The 22,299-nt window shown below is 34.7% G+C and overlaps 1 protein-coding gene across 1 annotated transcript in view; it reads left to right on the top strand.

The window, feature by feature from the left end:
- Positions 1-19,321, top strand: part of LOC117322341 (dual 3',5'-cyclic-AMP and -GMP phosphodiesterase 11A-like) — a 109,463-nt gene extending 90,142 nt beyond the window's left edge. Inside the window, exons 9-20 of the mRNA XM_033877203.1 lie at positions 2,916-2,983; positions 3,856-3,948; positions 4,963-5,013; positions 6,240-6,386; positions 6,840-6,947; positions 7,686-7,795; positions 9,210-9,300; positions 11,076-11,176; positions 13,590-13,731; positions 16,756-16,830; positions 17,299-17,382; positions 17,636-19,321. Coding sequence (XP_033733094.1) covers positions 2,916-2,983; positions 3,856-3,948; positions 4,963-5,013; positions 6,240-6,386; positions 6,840-6,947; positions 7,686-7,795; positions 9,210-9,300; positions 11,076-11,176; positions 13,590-13,731; positions 16,756-16,830; positions 17,299-17,382; positions 17,636-17,761 — 1,196 coding nt within the window. The 3' untranslated portion in view covers positions 17,762-19,321. The remainder of the gene's footprint in view (positions 1-2,915; positions 2,984-3,855; positions 3,949-4,962; positions 5,014-6,239; positions 6,387-6,839; positions 6,948-7,685; positions 7,796-9,209; positions 9,301-11,075; positions 11,177-13,589; positions 13,732-16,755; positions 16,831-17,298; positions 17,383-17,635) is intronic.
- Positions 19,322-22,299: the final 2,978 nt, after the last annotated feature.

The following is a 22,299-nucleotide window of genomic DNA, read 5'->3' as shown; positions in this document are numbered from 1 at the left end:
TAAAGGTGCTACGATGCCTTTCTTTTTTTGCAAATCATTTTAAATCTGTCTTTTGATATCACGGTTTTGTTTACAGGTCAGTTTATGCTTTGCTTATGACGAGAAATGCTGTACTCTTGTGACCTACGAGGCATTAGTTACAAAATTTAAACACCAGATTACGTTAATAAGATCAATTGGTGCTCATTAGCTGATTGCTGGCTTTCACACGATCCCGTATGGTCAAGTGATCGAAGGTCCTTTCTGCAGAGCCGAGGGATATGTTGTTCCAATTAAGAGAAAGTAACTATAGCTTAATATGCTAAGGTGTTTTTTTACTTCAACGTGATGGATGACAGACTCTTCCAAACTATTAGCAGTTGTAATGTCCTTGCACGCTTGATGATTCTCTGGAGAGGTGTTGGCTATGCGTTCTTCTTCAGTTTGATCTGCGCTCTTAAATACTCGGCATGGTACTTGCACGTTTAAAGATGCTGCATCATCTACAGTACACACTGCATGACAAAAAAAATACATAAAATGGCATCAATGGTACAGATGTATACATAATCAATAACAAAAAATAATAACATTGTCTTTAAAATGATCACTTTTCAAACCAAATGCTACACATCAAATGTAGAGGCGACGAACTAAAGAATATCTCCAGTATTCAATTGGTCACGTATTCACATTAACTGTAAAAGATAGATAGAGAAGCTTACACTTTTGTAGTGATAGGGTAATGTACGTTATTTTGTAATTGTATGCAAATATAAAACTTCCTATTTTTGTTTTCAATTAAGTCTTTGTCGGAGATGCAGCCTCTTTGATACATGGTCCAGCTTTTCCACAATACTTTTGGTTTGTCTTTGGCATATTTGATGAAACAAAATATAAACCGGTTATTTTTATATAGACATATGCTTCTTTCCATGTTCAGAAATATATGGATATCGATCTTTGCACTTTAATATTCCTTAGTTTTATCTGGATTTCTACGGTTGTTCTTTATCTTTTGAGATCTGCGATTAGACGAGGTGCTTCTTAACATGCCCGGTTTCTTTCAAGCCTGTAGTTTGTAGTTTTGCTCAGTCATAAAGATGTCCATCGCAGAGAGGTCATAGTACTTTTACGTATACAATGTATATGCGATCTGTATTATCACTGGGACGAGGTGCAATCAAAATGTTAAGCTTCTTTCATGCTTGTAGTTTGTAGTTTTGCCTAGTCATTAAGGTGTCCGCCTCGGAGAGGTCTTCGTACTTTAGCCCCCTGTGTTTTACACAATGATCAATAATGAATGCTTACTTTTTTTCCAGTTTGAATTAGAATTATGGTTTTGGTTTAATGTTTCTATTCCTTGTTGCTTCTGATCCGTTCGAATGTACTCAGGTGTCCATAAAGTTCTATTACATTTCTGCTCTGATGAGAAATTTATGCGACGATTTCGAAGAGCGGGCGATCAGGCAATCGTTCAGCAATAGATCAGAGTCCGGTCAATATGTTCTCTGCAAACCCAGTAGAAGGATCGACGGTTTTACGCAGAGCTGTTTGTTTTTATTAACACCAACATGTGACATTTGGTAACAAACACATGCACTTTGTGATCGTGAGACAAGCACCATATGTAAGGTGAAGAACCATTTCACAGAAGTGGTTTTCATATAATAGATTAAATGCAAAATAGCTAGCCTTAATTAGAATTGTAAAACATGACGTATTAGGATATTTAAAACATTTTGTAAGACTGTAAATATAAACACGGACTCGCATTCGGATATGTACTGCAATTTGCTGTCGCAAGAATTATTGTAGATAAACAAAAGTACTCGTATTAGGAAAATGAATCAAGAAGTGAAGAAGGATTTGGCACTATATGTAACGAGAAATTTCCATTATCAATATTAGATAATAAGTACGATGACAGGAGTAAAAACACGCGTCAATGTCATAATGTCGTAAGACACCCGTGTTATAACAATAGTGTGACGTCATAATAGAGATGTGACGTCGCATAATTGCCTGGGTAGACGAAAACGTCCAATCCGAGCCGGGTTTCTTATATAGACACGAAAATTGAAATAAGTTTGTTTATATTCTCATAAATAGTAGTTATGTGATAAATAGAACCTTGTACTCGTGGCTATGACTTCTGAAAATGATTAGACTCGTTTAATAATTTGAATAAAGCCTAGTGGCATATCAAATTATCAAACTCGTTTAATGAATTCTATATGACATATCCTCTCATGTAAGATCCTCCATAAAACTAATGGCTCGAAAATCCAGAGATATCAATGGTGCTGTTCACTTGTGTTTGTGATACAATCCTTTGCACATCAATAAATGCATCATAAACAACCATTGTGTTTCATTACTTCTATCTCAAATGCCTAACTGCATTAATAACCGTCACAAGATAACAAATAACTAAATCATTTAGTGATATCACAAACAATTGTATTACCCACAAGTATTACACGAAGATAGTTGTTCAATACCAAGTGCTTCACAAATATAAATTCACAAACGGTGAGACCTGCTGTGATAAATTTGAAAAAGCCAATGGAAAGTAGTTTTAGACTGAAAATCGTATTGACATGTAATGTCGATAGCGAATGAGCGCCCACGTATCCAGAAGTAGAATAACATAAAATCAGTCAGATGTTTTATTTTTCTTCATCAATTTTTAAGATAACTTCCAATGTCTTATCTCAGAACATATGTTTTAATAAACATATATTCGCCCTAACCATGAAATCTCACAGACATGTTATCGCATTTTGTGAATGAAATATGGTTCAAACAGTGATTAAATCTCTTTACCGACGTTTTGCGTTGGCGTTTTGGAATATTCTATAGTTATGTGTAGCTTTTTTTGTGAAAGATATGCAATACAATCTGATGCTAAAGTTGAATTTCATTACACACAGGGGTCGCTCAGGTGATGAACAAATCCGACGGTCTCTCCTTTGATGAACATGACGACCAACTGTTTGAAGTAAGTGCGATATCAGATAAATGACGATATGGCTTCCTGCTGGGATACAGAATATGTCGTGGCTCCATTTGGCATCAAAGGTCTTCTGTTTAATTATAGTTATATGAAGCAAAATCAACAGTGGGATAGAAAGTTGTAACCGCAAACTACACTTTCATATCATGATACGTATTTAATCACCTGATGTAATTCTGCATGTGTTCTGTTATAAAAAACTGAATAATGATATATTGATTGGTAATGCGATAACAGAGGCGTTCATACTTAAAGAACCGCGTTTATAAAGAGAACAATTCGGTCATCAGTCCATCCATCGACAGATTGTGGCCAATCACTGCATTGTTTAAATTTAAAACTATTAAGGTTTGCATCAAGTGAATTTGAGGTTTTTATATCAAATAATATTGTTTTATTAATATCCCACATATTTGTTTATGATCAGTCAAAGTTTCAAAATTTTCACGCCGCCATCCCTTGAAACATGTCCATCATAGCATCAATTCTTAATAGGTGTTGTTTACATGTCGAAAGTAATATAACACGACAGTCGTCAATTAGAAGCAGGACATCACTTTATAGAGTGCCATATATCAATCTAATTTGCTGTATTGCATCATCAAAGGAAGTTCTTAATGATTCGGTCTACCCCTGTGTGGCCTTGATAGATAAAAAATGAAATTGAAGGTCAATAAATAAGGCGATGTTATAACAATCATAAATCATAATACATATCATGAATGTTCCTACTAGCGAAACCCGGTAATGGAAGTACGTCAAATTATATGATTACAATGAACGATTCTAAATCAATGCGCAATTGCAATATTTATATTTTTATTGTTTTCCATGTAACCCATTATGATTTGTTTCAGGCTTTTACGATATTCTGTGGTCTCGGGATCAACAATTGTGTTCTGTACGAGGAGATTGCCATCCTGTTATCGAAGCAAGCAGTTACGTTAGAGGTATGTCGCTCAATTCTCCATCAAATGTACATTCATATACACATCGTCATCTGGACCATTTTTCCAGATGTTCAAATATTTAAAAATAATTCGGTGCAAAAACTCAATACTTAAAATTTGGTCGGTATGGTGATATCATTTGAAGTCTTCTTCATGGTTATCGTTGATATGACTGTGTCAAGCTGTTTCGTTTCAATTATCCCGGTTCCAAGTTTTGAGAATGTGACATTCTTAACATGACTCAAAGTTTTGAGTTGGGTGTCATTAATGATCAGCTGCCATCCGTTATGTTTGTTCTTGTTTTACATGTACTTTTAATGGGTCTTTGTAAAAAAATTCCTTCATTTTCTTCATATTTGCACTCATGTCATCATTCTTAGTTAGAATTAATGTTTAGTTTGCACGTCAGTATTCATTTCCGGTGTAGCGATATTGACTTCTTCCATAAAAGTTTTTAATAAACATCTTAGTTTGCATAGCAAGGACCTTCGTGGTTGTAAGTAATGAACAAAACTAATTCCGCAATTGCGCAATTCCATTTGATGCTATGTTTATAAAAATTTTATAATCAAACTGTTATATTGCGAAGATCTACCGGGCCCTATAACCTTTTATCAACAGAATATCAAATGTCACATGTCAAAATTGCTTTTGAACAAAAGTGGGGACAATAATACTTAACCGTTATATAAAACATTCTTCACAGACGGTAGAGCTTTGAAACAGATATTATCATAGCGAATTAAAAAGTGGTATATGTATTTCAATGTACATAAAAGACCTTTCTGTGTAAATTACACTTGGGGAAGTATGCAGATGGTTATGTAAAAGTATTGAACAAGCTTAGATCAAAACTGACTGTCGATCTTTATTATATGTTCTGCTGTTTTCAAATACACCTTATCTCATATAGCCTTAAGGTACAGTTTGGTATATATCTAACACGCCCACATATGGAGTGGAATTCGATACTTTCCAGACAATTATCACCAATCGATGTATGTTATCTTACAGACGCTGTCGTACCATTCCGGTGTTTCCGCGACGGACGTGGTGCGGCTCAAGGTGAGGTTGTCAGGGACAACAAGGTCTATAGTTCACATGATCAAATCCCGAATGCTGATTGGATGGTTACACTGCACGTTGACGTGATAGTGTCTAGTTTTATTGAAGCACTATTAATTACAAAGGTATTGTAATTCGGATAAAGATTACATGTAATTGATTCCAACAAGAGAACACTGCATTACGTTTTTATCTACACTGCTACTAAATAACCATGTACATGTTCAGATATAAATATATAAATAAGTACCTATATTATCACCTCAATGTGCACGTGTACTTATATCCACATCTACTGAAGGAATTATTGAAGCATGGAATCATGTCTCATTCGTATGACAATACAAAAAGTTCAAAGTGCTTTCGATTCTTTATTGTGATCCGATATAGTTTCCAGTCACTCTGTCCAGAGACAAAGTAAAAAATGTGAACAGAAACAAAGAGAATGTTACTCCTACGATAGAACGTATCAAATGTTTCAGTAAACACTCACTTATAATCACACGTTATGACGTAAAAGAATAATAAATCACAGATGACAATGTCATAAAAGTATGAGTACAATCATCAGTTACCCTTTTTTGCACTAGTAGACTGAAGTCCAAAATATGTCGTCTTCAATGTTTGTTTTTGTTTTGTTTTGGGTTTTTTTTGTTTGTTTTTTTTCATATCTCCTTTTTCTAGTGCGGTTGATAATAATCGTTGACTTTCGGACTCGTAAACCGGATCGGGAATTCCGGAATCCGGTTATCAAAGCAAACTAAACACGACACATGTTGACAACCCAAGATGCGACAAGACATTTGTTATAAGATTTTGGAAAGTTTCCAATGAAGACATCTTAATGCTTAAATAAATGACACAATAAAGACTAAGATGACCTTTTGTAATGACCTCAACACCTGGTACCTCAAGCATATTCCTTCGCTTTGTCATATTATTTTCTTTCCAGGTTAACACAGGAACAGAATACTATAACTAAATATGTATTATGTTGTCGTGCCATGTACATTTCAGTACGATGGCACTTTAAATGGTTAATGAATAGACAAATTACTTGTGAGTCGCTGTCACGTGATAGTATCTATTGTGTTTCCCATTCACTAGATGGCATCGTCGTCACGTGACTCCAGATGACGAGAAGATGTTTATATCAATAAAACGAATAATCTATTCAATTTAAATTAAATAAAAACAACGCCAATCATTCATTGTTTTGTCTACAGAGTCAGAAAGTACCGGAAACGTCGGAGTGGAAACTCGACAGCCACAAATTTAACGATTTCTCGCTCACCAAAGACGAAATGTTGGTTGCCGCTATTAGAATATTCAAAGATTTAGGATTCATTAGAAAGTTTAAAATTGATTATGAGGTAAGAAAAACATTCACGATAAAGATGGAATCCAGGTATCCGATATTACTTGAGCTGTTTATGCATTATTGTATAAATATCAGTCATCTTAATTGGATGTAAATTATGAGTTCATTTGAATATGTTTATAATGTTAACTTATTTATGATTAAAACAATACATTTCTTTAGAAATTATTTGATATTTAATATGTCATGTAACGGTATACCATCAACGTGGGTGTTCCTTATGCAATTGTATCCATTTTATTAATGTATTCTCATTTTGACGATGACACCAATTTCGTTATTAAAGTCAGTTATGACGTCATCATTAGTGTTGCTCATTCTAACAAATTTTGATGAAATGTGTTTTTTGTTATTTTTGATTCCATGTTAAAAACAACCAACAAACAAACAGATATTATCATTTAAAGTCGGCACAATTTTTTCTGGAACACCCTGCATGTTATAGGTTCTATGTCGATGGCTCCTTACAGTGCGAAAGAACTACCGAAATGTTGCCTACCACAACTGGAGACACGCATTCAACGTGTGCCAGACTATGTTCGCCTCCCTCAAGGTAAGGCTGTGTACAGAACACTCGGATTTCAGAACGTTTAAAACACAAATTTGTATTTATTAACGATTTTTGATCAAGAGATTCCAGATATCAATTTTGTTGTAATACGATGCACACATGAATTATCGTTAATTATTAAAATGCTTGCCGATAGATTGTTTTTGATTATTTTCCTTAATGGTACTGTTTCAGATTACACTTTGTAGTTTTAACCATTGATATTCATCGTATAATTATTTTCACAAAAGTAACTCTATTTATTTTCTCGTTAGTTATTTCAAAATATAAATTTCGTTGTCAAATATAGGGTCTAGATAGCCCCACAAAGACAAATGTAAAGTGCAATGATGCTGTACGTTCTTCGTTAAACAATATCATGTCTGGATTCAGACCCAAGTTTCATTAATGTTCCCAAGCAAATTCTTTAACTTTCATTTTCCATAGCAAAACAATTACAGAAGTTTAGGAAAGTTTCTTATCTAAGATTTTCCCTGTATTTAATATTTTCTTGTGAAATTATTTCAAGAATTTCCTTAGGAATCTTTATGAAGTAAATGTTAATCAAACAGGATCCAGAATGTCATATTCAGTAGTTAATCACTCACCAACCACTCATGGCCAAATGATAATACACCAATGCTCTACAGTACACCAATCATCGGAAAAAATGCTCCATTGCTAAAAAATGAATCTTCATTTCTTATTGAATAAAAGTCCATTAAATTGTTTTAATTGTAGAGAAGTGGTGCCAAGCGCCATCTAGCGGACAGAGAGACGTTAGCTATGGTGGTCGGATGCCTCTGCCATGATTTAGATCATAGGGGAACCAACAACGCTTTCCAACAAAAGTCAGTATGTCATCACCGCCACCTCAACCCCCACTTCCATCCCTAAACCCCCCAACACAATATCATTACATTATCATCCTCACCTTAACCCCTACTCCAACCCCTTAACCCCAAAATACAAAAGCTTATTATCGCCCCACCCCTCTTCCTTTCCCCACTCCCTTAACCAACAGTCTTCCAGAAAAAGCCAGTATAATATCAAACCCCAAGACCGACAACGCCTTCCTACAAACTTCAGTATAATATCAAACCCCAAGACCGACAGTGCCTTCCTACAAACTTCAGTATGATATCAAACCCCAAGACCGACAATGCCTTCCTACAAACTTCAGTATAATATCAAACCCCAAGACCGACAATGCCTTCCTACAACTTCAGTATAATATCAAACCCCAAGACCGACAATGCCTTCCTACAAACTTCAGTATAATATCAAACCCCAAGACCGACAATGCCTTCCTACAAATTTCAGTATAATATCAAACCCCAAGACCGACAATGCCTTCCTACAAACTTCAGTATAATATCAAACCCCAAGACCGACAATGCCTTCCTACAAACTTCAGTATGATATCAAACCCCAAGACCAACAATGCCTTCCTACAAACTTCAGTATAATATCAAACCCCAAGACCAACAACGCCTTCCTACAAACTTCAGTATGATATCAAACCCCCAGACCAACAACGCCGTCAAGCAAACTTCAATATAATATTACACCCTTCAAACTAACAACGTCTTCCAGAAAACTTTAATATGATTTCAAACCCCTTAAATTAACAATGCCTTCTAGCAAAATCAGTGTAATATCACAACCCTCAAACCAACAACGGCTTCTCGCAGACTTCAATATGATATCAAACCACCAAACCAACAACGCCTTCCAGCAAATTTCAATAATATATCACACCCCTCAAATCAACAACGTCTTCCAGCAAACTTAAATATAATATTACACCCCTCAAACCAACAACGCCTTCAACAAAAGTCAGTATAATATCACATCCCTCACATCAACAATGCCTTCCATAAAAGTACAAAATGCAGACTAACAACGCCTTTCAACAAAACCTATTGCAATATCAAACCCTTCAAACCAACAATGCCTTGCAGCAAAAATCAGTATGATATCAAACCCCTTAAACTAATAACGCCTTCCAACACTGATATTTAAGTGATGTCATATGCAGCCTCTATATGTTTTTAATTAGTTTATCTATTTCGACATAACAGCTGCTTTGTTCAGCAGGACTGTTGTTGTCGTCCTTGCGATTGTTCACTGTAAATAACATAAATGTCGCCCTCGGTATCTCATCAATCAAATTTGTTGCTGCTGCTGCTGCTGCTGTTGTTGTTGTTGTTGTTGTTGTTGTTGTTGTTGTTTACTTACTCTGTGTAAATATGTTTTTTACAGGTCGGGGTCAGCCCTGGCTCAGTTGTATGGAACTAGTGGCACAATGGAACATCATCACTTCAACCACGCGGTCACTATCCTGAACAGCGAGGTACGTGAAGCTCACAAAATGTACACAAGATATTATCAACTTTAATCTTTTGATCAAATTAAGAGTTGGATGCAGTTAAAATTACTCTAACTGCACAAACAGCTGTCATCTTTCTATGACTAATGATAGGGGGCGACCACAAAAGCAAAACATGCCGAAGGGAATAACAAAATCTGGATGGGAAGGTCAAACAGACTCATAATTCAAATTCATTTCAGAATATGCAATATTCGATTTTTATAACATACAATTTAGGATTACATAAGAACGTTAATTTGACGTACATGTATATTCTGAACCGTGTCACTATTCAAAGGAATTAAAACGTAACAAGCAGGTTAAGACAAATCTCTAGGACTAAAATGCCCAATAGCAAAGTTTACTACCTGCAATCTCAAGGAGTGTACGAAAGATACACAAGCTAAAAACACATTTCAAAACCAAGGGAACCAATATTTTGTGATATCATTAGTAAAGGAAGGTTGAGGGTGGAGATTCTACTTCATAGATATGGACAGTTTATGCTGTCAATAGAAAAAAATCGGGCGTGCGAACATTAAATCCAAGGGGTTTTTCTGTTGATAAACATGTGTTCTCTGCTGTTTTGATAAACATGTGTTCTCTGCTGCTTTGATAAGCACGTGGCATCTGCTATTTTGGTAGACATGTGTTCTCTGCTGCTTATATAAACGTGGTCTTTGCTATTTGATAACCACGTGCTCTCTGATATTTGGGTAAACGTGTTCTCTGCTGCCGTGTTTTTACCCGCCGCCCTGCAGATGAGAGTACTTTTATGAAAATTGCAGCCAAGTTATTGTATACTAGCGAAAAGTAAACAGTTCCTCACGGTATTATAAAGGTCATCTGAATGATCGAATTTGATTTCAGTGGAGCGCCATTGCGATCCTTGATATTGACACGACATGACATAATCCATGGAAAAACACATTGGGATTTCTAGAATGGCGGACATGCCATATACTAACACCTGGTAAAGGTGACTTGTCAAGGATAGAAAAGTTGATGGCTGTATATTCATTTACATTGCGATGAGTCGATAAAGTATAAAATTAACTTTTCCGGCAGAAGCATATTTGTATAAAATAATTTTATATGATTAACAAATACTATCCGGCTTGACTGCGCTATCAAATATATTTAATTGACACATACCAACATAGATGAGTTGATGTATGGACGACAATGCGTATTGTTAGAGGTTTTTGATTTTTAAGGGAAGGCAAAATGCCTTTTTTCTGATTCTTTTGATAGCAATGAATCGATTCTGTCGGACTATTTCCTAATTGAGGAATTATGTAGCATCTACGAGCGGAAATCATTGCAAAATAAATGGCATTTCATTTATTCATGTATATTTGTCGCACGCGATATGTCCAATTATGTGTACATAATTTATGTATAATGGAATAATATATTATTTGTTATCAATGACATTTAATAGAATCTGAAATTCCCATTGTAGAGTTTGCATCAAATTTTCTTCATAAAAGCACGATAAATTGAATGCGAATTTTAACTTTTCTGTAATATTTTATTTCACTTTCAGAGTTTATCAATCTACTACATAGCATACCCTGATCCTACAGGAATATCGAACGCGCCTGTTTTAATTACTGAACCAGATTTTTGTCTTAAGTTATCATACAAAATATAAAATTATCACAAGATACTAGACTGTTACAGGTTGATAGATGTCATTTAGTATTTCAGGGTAATAATATATTCGGGTAAATAGATGTCATTTTGTATTTCAGGGTAATAATATATTCGCCAATTTCACGTCCGAAGAGTACAGCGCGATTATAACATTACTGAAAGAATCTATATTAGCGACCGATCTCTCCCTCCACATACAGTAAGTATAACGATTTTTCCCTCCACATACAGTAAGTATAACGTACTCTCCCTCCACATACAGTAAGTATAACGATCTCTTCCTCCACATACAGTAAGTATAACGATCTCTCCCTCCACATACAGTAAGTATAACGATCTCTCCCTCCACATACAGAAAGTATAACGATCTCTCCCTCCACATACAGTAAGTATAACGATTTTTCCCTCCACATACAGTAAGTATAACGATATCTCCCTCCACATACAGTAAGTATAACGATTTCTCCCTCCACATACAGTAAGTATAACGTTTCTCCCTCCACATACAGTAAGTATAACGATCTCTCCCTCCACATACAGTAAGTATAACGATTTCTCCCTCCACATACAGTAAGTATAACGTTTCTCCCTCCACATACAGTAAGTATAACGATCTCTCCCTCCACATATAGTAACTATAACGATTTCTCCCTCCACATACAGTAAGTATAACGATTTCTCCCTCCACATACAGTAAGTATAACGATCTCTCCCTCCACATACAGTAAGTATAACGATCTCTCCCTCGACATACAGTAAGTATAACGATCTCTCCCTCCACATACAGTAAGTATAACGATCTCTCCCTCCACATACAGTAAGTATAACGATCTCTCCCTCCACATACAGAAAGTATAACGATCTCTCCCTCCACATACAGTAAGTATAACGATATCTCCCTCCACATACAGTAAGTATAACGATCTCTCCCTCCACATACAGAAAGTATAACGATCTCTCCCTCCACATACAGTAAGTATAACGATATCTCCCTCCACATACAGTAAGTATAACGATTTCTCCCTCCACATACAGTAAGTATAACGATCTCTCCTTCCACATACAGTAAGTATAACGATTTCTCCCTCCACATACAGAAAGTATAACGATCTCTCCCTCCACATACAGAAAGTATAACGATCTTTCCCTCCACATACAGTAAGTATAACGATTTTTCCCTCCACATACAGTAAGTATAACGATCTCTCCCTCCACATACAGAAAGTATAACGATCTCTCCCTCCACATACAGTAAGTAAAACGATTTCTCCCTCCACATACAGTAAGTATAACGATATCTCCCTCCACATACAGTAAATATAACGATATCTCCCTCCACATACAGTAAGTATAACGATCTCTCCCTCCACATACAGTAAGTATAACGATCTCTCCCTCCACATACAGTAAGTATAACGATTTCTCCCTCCACATACAGTAAGTATAACGTTTCTCCCTCCACATACAGTAAGTATAACGATCTCTCCCTCCACATATAGTAACTATAACGATTTCTCCCTCCACATAGAGTAAGTATAACGATTTCTCCCTCCACATACAGTAAGTATAACGATCTCTCCCTCCACATATAGTAACTATAACGATTTCTCCCTCCACATAGAGTAAGTATAACGATTTCTCCCTCCACATACAGTAAGTATAACGATCTCTCCCTCCACATACAGTAAGTATAACGATCTCTCCCTCCACATACAGTAAGTATAACGATATCTCCCTCCACATACAGAAAGTATAACGATCTCTCCCTCCACATACAGAAAGTATAACGATCTCTCCCTCCACATACAGTAAGTATAACGATCTCTCCCTCCACATACAGTAAGTATAACGATCTCTCCCTCCACATTCAGTAAGTATAACGTTTCTCCCTCCACTTACAGTAAGTATAACGATATCTCCCTCCACATACAGTAAGTATAACGATCTCTCCCTCCACATACAGAAAGTATAACGATCTCTCCCTCCACATACAGTAAGTATAACGATCTCTCCCTCCACATACAGTAAGTATAACTATCTCTCCCTCCACATACAGAAAGTATAACGATTTCTCCCTCCACATACAGTAAGTATAACGAACTCTCTCTCCACATACAGTAAGTATAACGATTTCTCCCTCCACATACAGTAAGTATAACGTTTCTCCCTCCACTTACAGTAAGTATAACGATATCTCCCTCCACATACAGTAAGTATAACGATCTCTCCCTCCACATACAGAAAGTATAACGAACTCTCCCTCCACTTACAGAAAGTATGACGATTTCTCCCTCCACATACAGTAAGTATAACGATCTCTCCCTCAATATACAGAAAGTATAACGAACTCTCCCTCCACATACAGTAAGTATAACGATCTCTCCCTCCAAATCAGTAAATATAATGATATGTCCCACAAAATGCAGTACATACGTAAAGTAACTCCCTCCATCTACAATAGATTAAGCAATCCATCCCTTCCCATAGCATTACATTTTCTCCCACAAACAGGAGGCATCGCGATACCCTCTCCGCCTCAAAAAAGTATAACGATCTCGTTTTTGATATTTGAACTTTGCATTTTGTTTGGTTTGTTTGTTTTTCCGCTCTAGGTTAAGAAATAAGTTCTTTGCTATGGTCGACTCCGGTCAAAATACATGGGATGACCGGGAGTCGAAGGAAACTCTCCGAAGTATACTGATGACGTCATGTGATATAGCATCCATCACGAAACCCTGGCAGATACAGCGAAAGGTATGTAACTGTGCACGTGTATAGCGAAAGGTATGTACCTATGCACGTGTACAGCGAAAGATATGTGTGTGTGTGTTCGCGTTGAGAGAAATTGAAACTGATTATATTGTCAAAGGCAAATATATTATGAAATTTGGAAAAAGAAAACTGACTTTTTCTTACAAGAAGTTATTCCAATTCAACATAGTTATCGTGACGTCATTATATGATCTATACGAGGACAAAAACGTTAATGTCACGTGGATGTCAATCTCTTTGTCTTTTTTGTCAATTTTATGTTGCTGTATAAAATCAGTTATTCCTGGTACTTTAAACGACCTAAGTCATAGTTCATATCTCTGCGTTCCCTTATTGAGTTTGTGACAGTTGTACCGGTACGAATCTGCTGCGAAATTACCACCTGGATCCAAGATGGTGGAACGTTCATGCTTCATTCTTCTTCCCAATGTAATTTTTGCCAATGAAATTGCTCATTCTTTTTTATGTCAAACTATAATAGAATGTAAACAGAATAAGTGTTTTTCGCCTTTGAAGGGTATTTATTGTAAAGACAGTCGCAATATTGGGATTCACTTGAGATTTACTTGCATTCCAATAAGTGATATTGTATCTTTCATGTACAACCGGTCTGAACCCGATAAAGGCACCAACTGTTTTAATTGATTAATTAAAAATATTGAAAATTAAGTAAAGCGTTACCAAAGGGGGATCACTCTAACTTATTTATAAGACTATTACGGTACCGACAATTAACATAATTGATATGATATGCTTTGTTTGTTTTTGTTTGTTTGTTTGCTTTTGTTTGTTTTTTGTTGTTGTTTTTTTCTTCTGTATTAGTGAAATTTTATTAGAGAAGTTTCATTTCAGTAATGTTTATTGATACGAAATATAATTAATACACGTATATCATTTTGTATTAAATATTACCATTTTGATTTATGATAGAAGGGAGACAACTCCTGTTTAAATAACCCACCAAAAAGGTTTGAAGGTTTTGAAATTATTTCAATATTTAAGATTGCACGAATTATGATAAATATCATCAACAGATGAGGGTTACCAGGGAGCCCCCAACATTCATATAGTGTACCACGTGCACCAATAGGATCGTCGAATAAGTTATCATGAAGGAGGTCAGAGTTCAGACGCCAGCAAAATTTCTGCTTGACAGAGAATTAATGCATGTCATATTTTCTGGGCCTTAAGTCTGGAAAATATTATCTGCTGTATTCTCATCTTGATTTTTTTCTGGTACTTAAACTCCCCTTCAGAGTGAATAGATAACAGGTTATTAAAACTATGATTAAATTCAGAGATCATTCCAGGAGAATATCTTTTAATTTAATTTAATTTGATATGCGATTTTTTTTTTTTTTTTTTTTTCATTCATTTTATTATTTCTCTCTTGTAAAGTTTCCCAACCTACCCAATTATATAATGTTCATGTGAGGTTGTAAACCGGTTATTTCCCAGCTACATCAGAAGCATTTGATCTTAAACAGGTTTTACGTAAACAGGGCAGATATCCCATGTAACATCATCATATTTTAGTAATTGTCTAATATAAGAAACATACATTATCATGAAATAATATCAGTCATTTTTGTAGTATTTTACTGTCTAAGATTATGATTTCTCTGCTTTGCCTTTTTGTAAATAAAATGCTTATGTTTATAATCCATTTGTCATCATTATTGAAGAGTTAACCAAGCATTTTATGAGTTGAAATGACTGACGCGAATATTTCAAAGACAATGAATATCAGGAGGATTAATCGTTTAGAGAAAAAATATCAGATTCATTTTTGACTGGTAAGGCGTATGTCTCCACTGCTTAACCCAATCATTAATATTATTTTAGTCTTTATTTAAAGTCATGAAGATATTTAAGCAAATACGTGTTATCTGCAACAAAATATGTGCTAGCACTAGTAAAGATCAGTTCTTAGAAAAATAGCGGAAAAAATCTGAAGCTCCGACATTCATTTTATGAAAAATTTCATTGGCTTAATTCTATCCCTTTATCATCGACAATTATTCAATTCGAGTCAGTGTAAAGAAAATATTGATACAGAGTCCTAAAATATTGACACGGAAAACATCGACGGACATTCATCCTAGGACATATATCATAAAAAACATTAAACGAGGAAGTTTTCAATGAGTATACTTAAATTGCTGGCGTCAGTTAGCAGCGAACAACTTAAATTGTCATTAAATTTCAAGTATCTTTTTCCCACTGCAATTTTCTTTCCGGGAACTATTTTATAACGATTCGTTTTGTTATTGACATCTATGAAAAGGAAGTATATAAACATATATGTTTGAAAAACCAACTGCTAAAAACTAGAACGCATGCCTCATAACTTCTAACAAGCATCCTGTGTACTTATAAAATATGAAGTGCTATGATATACCACATAGGACTGCGATTGGCTGTACGTTCTTATGAATCCAATTGTGACGTCACACTTTTATGGAGTGACATTTAAACAAAAATATGTTGACAAGAACAATGGAAAAAAACGCGTTCAGTCACATGCCGAATGAGGAAATGCTGTTTTGAGAAAAATATCTAACACATTTTACATAGTCCTTTCCTTAGGTTCATGTAAATATATGTTTACTTATTTCCTGATACTTTAGTACGAAATATTTAATTTAAGATCGTATCTATAATTTCATTCGTATTTCCCCATAGTTTTACGGAATATGAGTTTAGTATATCGATTTGGTTTTAACGTCGGTTTTTTGTGGTTTTAACGAACATCGCTCTGTACGATTGTCGCCATCATGGTCAATAATCACATGAATACTCGTAGCTAGCTTTAACTGTGCTAAATCATATTCCTTAATACATGATAAATAATAGAACCAGAAGATAAAATTATTTGCCACAAAAAAATTTATGATGCAATTTTATATATATATATATATTTTCGCAAGAACAATTCTCAATTTATGTTTTTTAATGTATGCCTTGATTGGACAACTTAATACTAATTATGAATTTCATGTTCAGGCTGCAGACCTGGTGATGTCCGAGTTTTTCGACCAAGGCGACAAGGAGAAGCAACAGCTGAATATACAACCACAAGTGAGTAAACCTTCATATGGAGTTGTATATCGGTAGTACGTCAATGCTTTCATTCCATTAAATATTCACGTATGGCGTATAAACACGGGTAGAGAGTATATCGCATTAACATTTCATCAGTAGATATTTAAAGCATAATAATTAACTACTTAACACATTAAAACGAATTTACATTAGTGGCAAATGCCATCAAATTTGGGAAAGTTGGTAAGAATGAAAATAATGAAATGAAGCTTGAAGATCATTGTCTAACATTGCTGAACGAATGTGTGAGTATTATTCGACATTTAATGATAATTTGTCACAATAGAATAAAAAATGTATGTCCTATTCTTTCCACTATAATCTGATGAGGAAAAACATGTAGCTTAGCAGCTTAGCTTACAAGTTGTTGGGCGTTTTGGAGAAAATGTTTTAAAATCTAGCTTAAAAGGATTGTTCTCTTTTATAAACTTTTCTATGTTTCAGGCATGTATGGATCGAGAGCGACAAGATGAGCTGCCCAAGCTTCAGATGGGATGGATTGATGGCATTTGTCTTCCTTTGTATAATGTAATGCTAAAACCTTCATAATTTCTTTTCTCAAAACTGAAATGAACTTTTGAAATTTAATAATAAATTTAAGACACAATGTCGTATGATATCTTTTAACCAAGATAACATTATCACCATTCCTTCGTATTTGATAGATTATTCTTAATAAGCAACATAACAACGAATATCCGGTGTAGTTTGATTTTAAAATAACAATATCAAATTATCTACATTTGATTTATATCTTTTTTTTTATTTGATTATGTTGCAGGCATTGTCGAAAATGGATATATACTTCACGCCTTTGAAAGAGGGAGTTTTAGCCAATAGGGGCTACTGGGAAAAGATGGACGCGGACAAGCTTGCCAAAGATATCGTTCGCGAAACTGGAGTTTAAGAGAAAATGTGACACAAGAAAGATGCGTGTGATTTTTTTAAAAACATGTTTTCGAGAAAAGTCCATTTGATAATCTTAAAAAATATTGGTATAATATCAGAGAGATTTGTTGTTTCGAAGATTTAAAGTTATAGACTACAGATAGCATGTAAAAACCAGGACACAATATGAGGCATACTGACGCAGTTACTTCCGTGTTTGTTGACGGCATACGTTCATCAGACTCTTAATTTGAGGACATTATAACATTTGCATGGTTACAACTTTTCTTTTTTGCATTGAAAATGTATATAATACCACAATTTGCAAATACTTCTTTGCATTTCAAGGAGCAATTTCAGTAGGAAATATGATTCAGCATCATCGCACTTCAGTTGAAATTCCTCAGAAAAATGGTTACCATAATTCTAGCTCAAAATCGATATAACAAGGACAAAATATAAACAAAAAGTATATATTTACACGTGTTCCAAAATAACAAGCGTCTTTTGTGTCATCGACGATACATTGAAACCTAGGTCCACTCCAGGTTAAGTCACATCTCAAAAAGAGAACTAGGGTGATGACAAACAAACTACTTGGCATCGAATGCGTCTGACTTTATATCGCATTAGGAAATTGAATAACTCCAAATGAGATTATAATGTTGGCCATAAAACTGTCCCATAATTTCTATCAAGTTTAATATCTCGAAACCCTCACAGCAGTCGACATCTGACACGGAAATTGTGGTAAGTGGCTCAAGCCCTAAAATATGGAATCAACTCAGACATATAAAAACCATATTATTGCAAACTACTTGGGTTTTTTGGTTGTTTTAGTAAATTTTGATATCGAAAAGAAGATACATTTACTTACCCAAGGACATATCATAAAACATTAAACGAGGAAGTTTTCAAAGGGTATACTTAAATTGTTGGAGTCAGTTAGCAGCGAACAACTTAAATTGTCATTAAATTTAAATTTCTACCTAGAGGTAGGTGTGTGTTGTTCATAACCTACAACATCAGGGTATTCTGTCTCCAAAGTTGCGCAGGACAATTAATGTTATCAAACCATTTGTTCTGGAGAGTCATATGTGTTTTGATGGAAATGCACAAGTTTGAAGCTCATACAAGGCATTCAGCTACTCGAGGCATTCATTACTGTCTTGTCTTATAATGATCATACAATAATCAATTTTACGAAAAATTTCACATGCATAGAATAACTACATTTATCATTTCAATCTTAAAGTTTTTGAGTCGCAGGTTTTACTCGTAGACATTGTTAATATCTTAATACATACTGTTTTGTTTTAAAATTTGTAGTCGTTTCAGTGTTAAATAAAATTATGTAGCTTTTCTAGACGCATTTACAGATTAATTTTTAAAAATATATAATTTCTTTAACAATTTGGTTAAACATTCATCCTCAATAATGATAACCGTTATTGCCCAAATGATATGTTTTCTATGTGAATTATTTGCAATATGAATATATACAAAGCAGATAAGTTGTGGTTTTAATATTAAAATGCATGTGTAAAACAATTAATCAATAAATGCATTTGAATAGAGATTAGTATGTTACCTGTTGTTTTCATTACAGTTGCTGAATGATTCAATGTAAAAATTATTGAGAACATTTTTACTGGTAAATGTTTGATTAGATTGTTTTTTAGTGAGTTAAAAATTTACAAACTCCTACGAATGTTTTACACCACAGAATTGTTTATAAAGCCAAATAAGCATTGTTTGCTCATTAATTATGCATATTTTATAACATCCATAATTACAATGATTTATATCATGTATCATTAAACGAAACCAAAGGGAAAAAATAAAATAATCCACGATAGTTACTGCAAATATGTATGCATGAAAACGATTGAAAGTTAGACGACCAAATAATTTATACTTCATTGATGTTTCTTAAATAACCGAAATAGTTATCTTCAGGACAATCTCCTTTTTCAGCTTATGTCCCTATTTCTTTGAAAGGTACTAAAATCATACTGTGATGCTAGGAAAAAATAAAATGCAAACATGTTCAATTCACGTTGCTGTTATCGAGGGGGGGGGGGGGGGGGGCTGCATATCCCGCTGAGGTGTGAAATGTAATCAGGTGTGAAATATACAACGTTTACCTGTGTTCAGATTTACTTTTAGCCTATATTGATTCAAATAGTATCAGGTATGTGCAAGGTCGATTTTAAGCAGGGAGGGGTGCTTATTTCAACTTTCGGCCTGAAACCTATTTTTTCAAAATTGGGAAATAATCCGAAAGTTTTACTGCCCGGTCATAAGGTGACCCTCTCATTGAAAAATGTTGCTGCTTTTAATCCAAGACATCTAGATTTATACTCAAGAGAAGCTCCTAGTGATAGAAGAGATGCCGAAATGAACATTTCAAAGAATCTCTAATTTTCAATTAACGTTTCATTATACAATTTAATTTATTGTTGGATATGATGGAGATATTGATTTGGAAGCTGTCAAACTTGCTGTTTTAGTTTTGATATGCCACGTTCTGACTCCATAAAGTACTTCTTTAAAACTATTTTCTTTTGGTGAGGAGAACGTAAGCAGGTATGACAATACTTGCAATTTGGTGAAGGCAACTACACCGTAAGTTTTTTTCTGTCGTCAATAAGTATTGATAAAATGTTATTATTTTTGTTGACATTGAAACCAGTGTACAGAGAAAGTGAATGCATTGGAGGCTACAAATACGTGATTTATATGAGATGTGTGAGTGATGATACAACTATACAAAATATGATATGGAGGAGGGTTAGTGCATTAATAAATAAATAAAATATTTGGAATCTGGAATTTGATTGAGTTATCCATGTTAATACTGGTGGAACGCCACATCAATGACAAAAATATTGATTTTATTTGTGTGTTCATCCAGACATATGTCAATCTCCGTGGAAGCTTCACAAGATTTCTGCAATATTTTGGTGAAATAAAATCTGCATCATATGCATATATCATGAAACCCTGAAAAATAGATCAATTCATTTAGGTATACTCATCCATAAAGATTCAGTCCAGTCGAGATGATATACCTTCATCTATAACCAAGTACTTAACAAATCGTGGCGTATTTTGTGCATTATCAACATCGAAATGTTTAAGGACCTTTAAGAATACCAGAGGCAACTTTGATTGCATAGCCACCTCGTACATGTCATATTTTTACATTAAAATATTCGCTTAGACGGTATGTAATAGTCACATGAACAATTTACTGGCTGCTTTGTTTAAACCTATGTATCATTATATCTACCTACCTAGACAAAAATGTTTCAAATAAGCATATATAACTAACAGTTAGAAATTTACGTTGAATTTTGTTATGTCATAGGACGAAGAATGTTGCGTATTAGAATTCAATGAGAACCCAGTAAACAGATTGATAGAAAAAGCAATCATCACATGAGGAAAAAAACGAAATCAATGCTACACTACAAGATAACAGCTTATCTAATGCCGTATATAGATCGTGTACAGATTTCACTTATTCGCCTGCGTAAGAGTAGTATAATATCGTGGCAATAGAGACTGACGATTCGAGCCATATTGCGTTACACACCATCATGAGCAGAGACTATATCGCATTTCATACTGTAAAGAGATTAAAATGACTGAATAAAATGTTGTTGGAAAATTCTATCAGGTGGAGTATGTTTTTGATATATATATATATATGTATATGTATATATATATATATATCATGAAACTAAGTCTTCCCATTGATATCGAAAATTAAAAGTGTCCGTTTTTTGTAAATACCAAAATAAGTTCAAAACAAGAGACCGTTGCACGGACTCGTTACTCCCACCCACGCGACTCCACTTGACTCCATTCGACTTTCTTCGTGTATTGATTTGCCGCAAACATCAATGAGGTACACTATAGAACATTTACGGTACAGGATCATGTATCAAAATTCAAAAGCATCATTACTGCAAGATAAATATTTTGCAAGATATATTTTTTTTATCATAACCTCTGTTATATTTAAGACAAGCGTAAGTGATGTACACTAGGAATTGGGCTATATACATATGTATATACGTGTACATTTGATGTTGATACAAAAGTGGAATTCTTGACACAAAACTGATACACACAGGGAATAGGAACCGAGACGACGCGAAAACAGGAAATATGCACTGTTATTTTATTCAACCTCGAAAATGAAACTCGCGTGATAGCAACAGCAATTTAAAAGACCCGGAAACAAACCAGAAAACATGAGCTGTAATATATATTCCAAGCTCAGAAATGAAAACTTGCTTAAAGAAAACAGGAACTCAGAAGACCCTAAATCTATCAAGAAAGTATGAACTGTTATCTAATCCTACCACGAACCTGAAAATACGGTTTTACAGTATGTGATAATGATTGGTCACATATTATCCTTACTCAATAGTGTGATATGAGCACATAACTACACAGGGCTTAATCGTCGGATTTATAACTGTTAGGCGGCTAGTCATATTTCCTTCCGTTCCATATAAGTGGACGTCTCCGCCTGGCCTTGCC

Source organism: Pecten maximus, chromosome 2 (genome assembly GCF_902652985.1).
Source record: "Pecten maximus chromosome 2, xPecMax1.1, whole genome shotgun sequence".
Classification (NCBI taxonomy): Eukaryota; Metazoa; Mollusca; class Bivalvia; order Pectinida; family Pectinidae; genus Pecten; species Pecten maximus.
The sequence above is the reverse complement of the archived record's forward strand: the minus strand, read 5'-3'. Positions and strand labels throughout refer to the sequence as shown.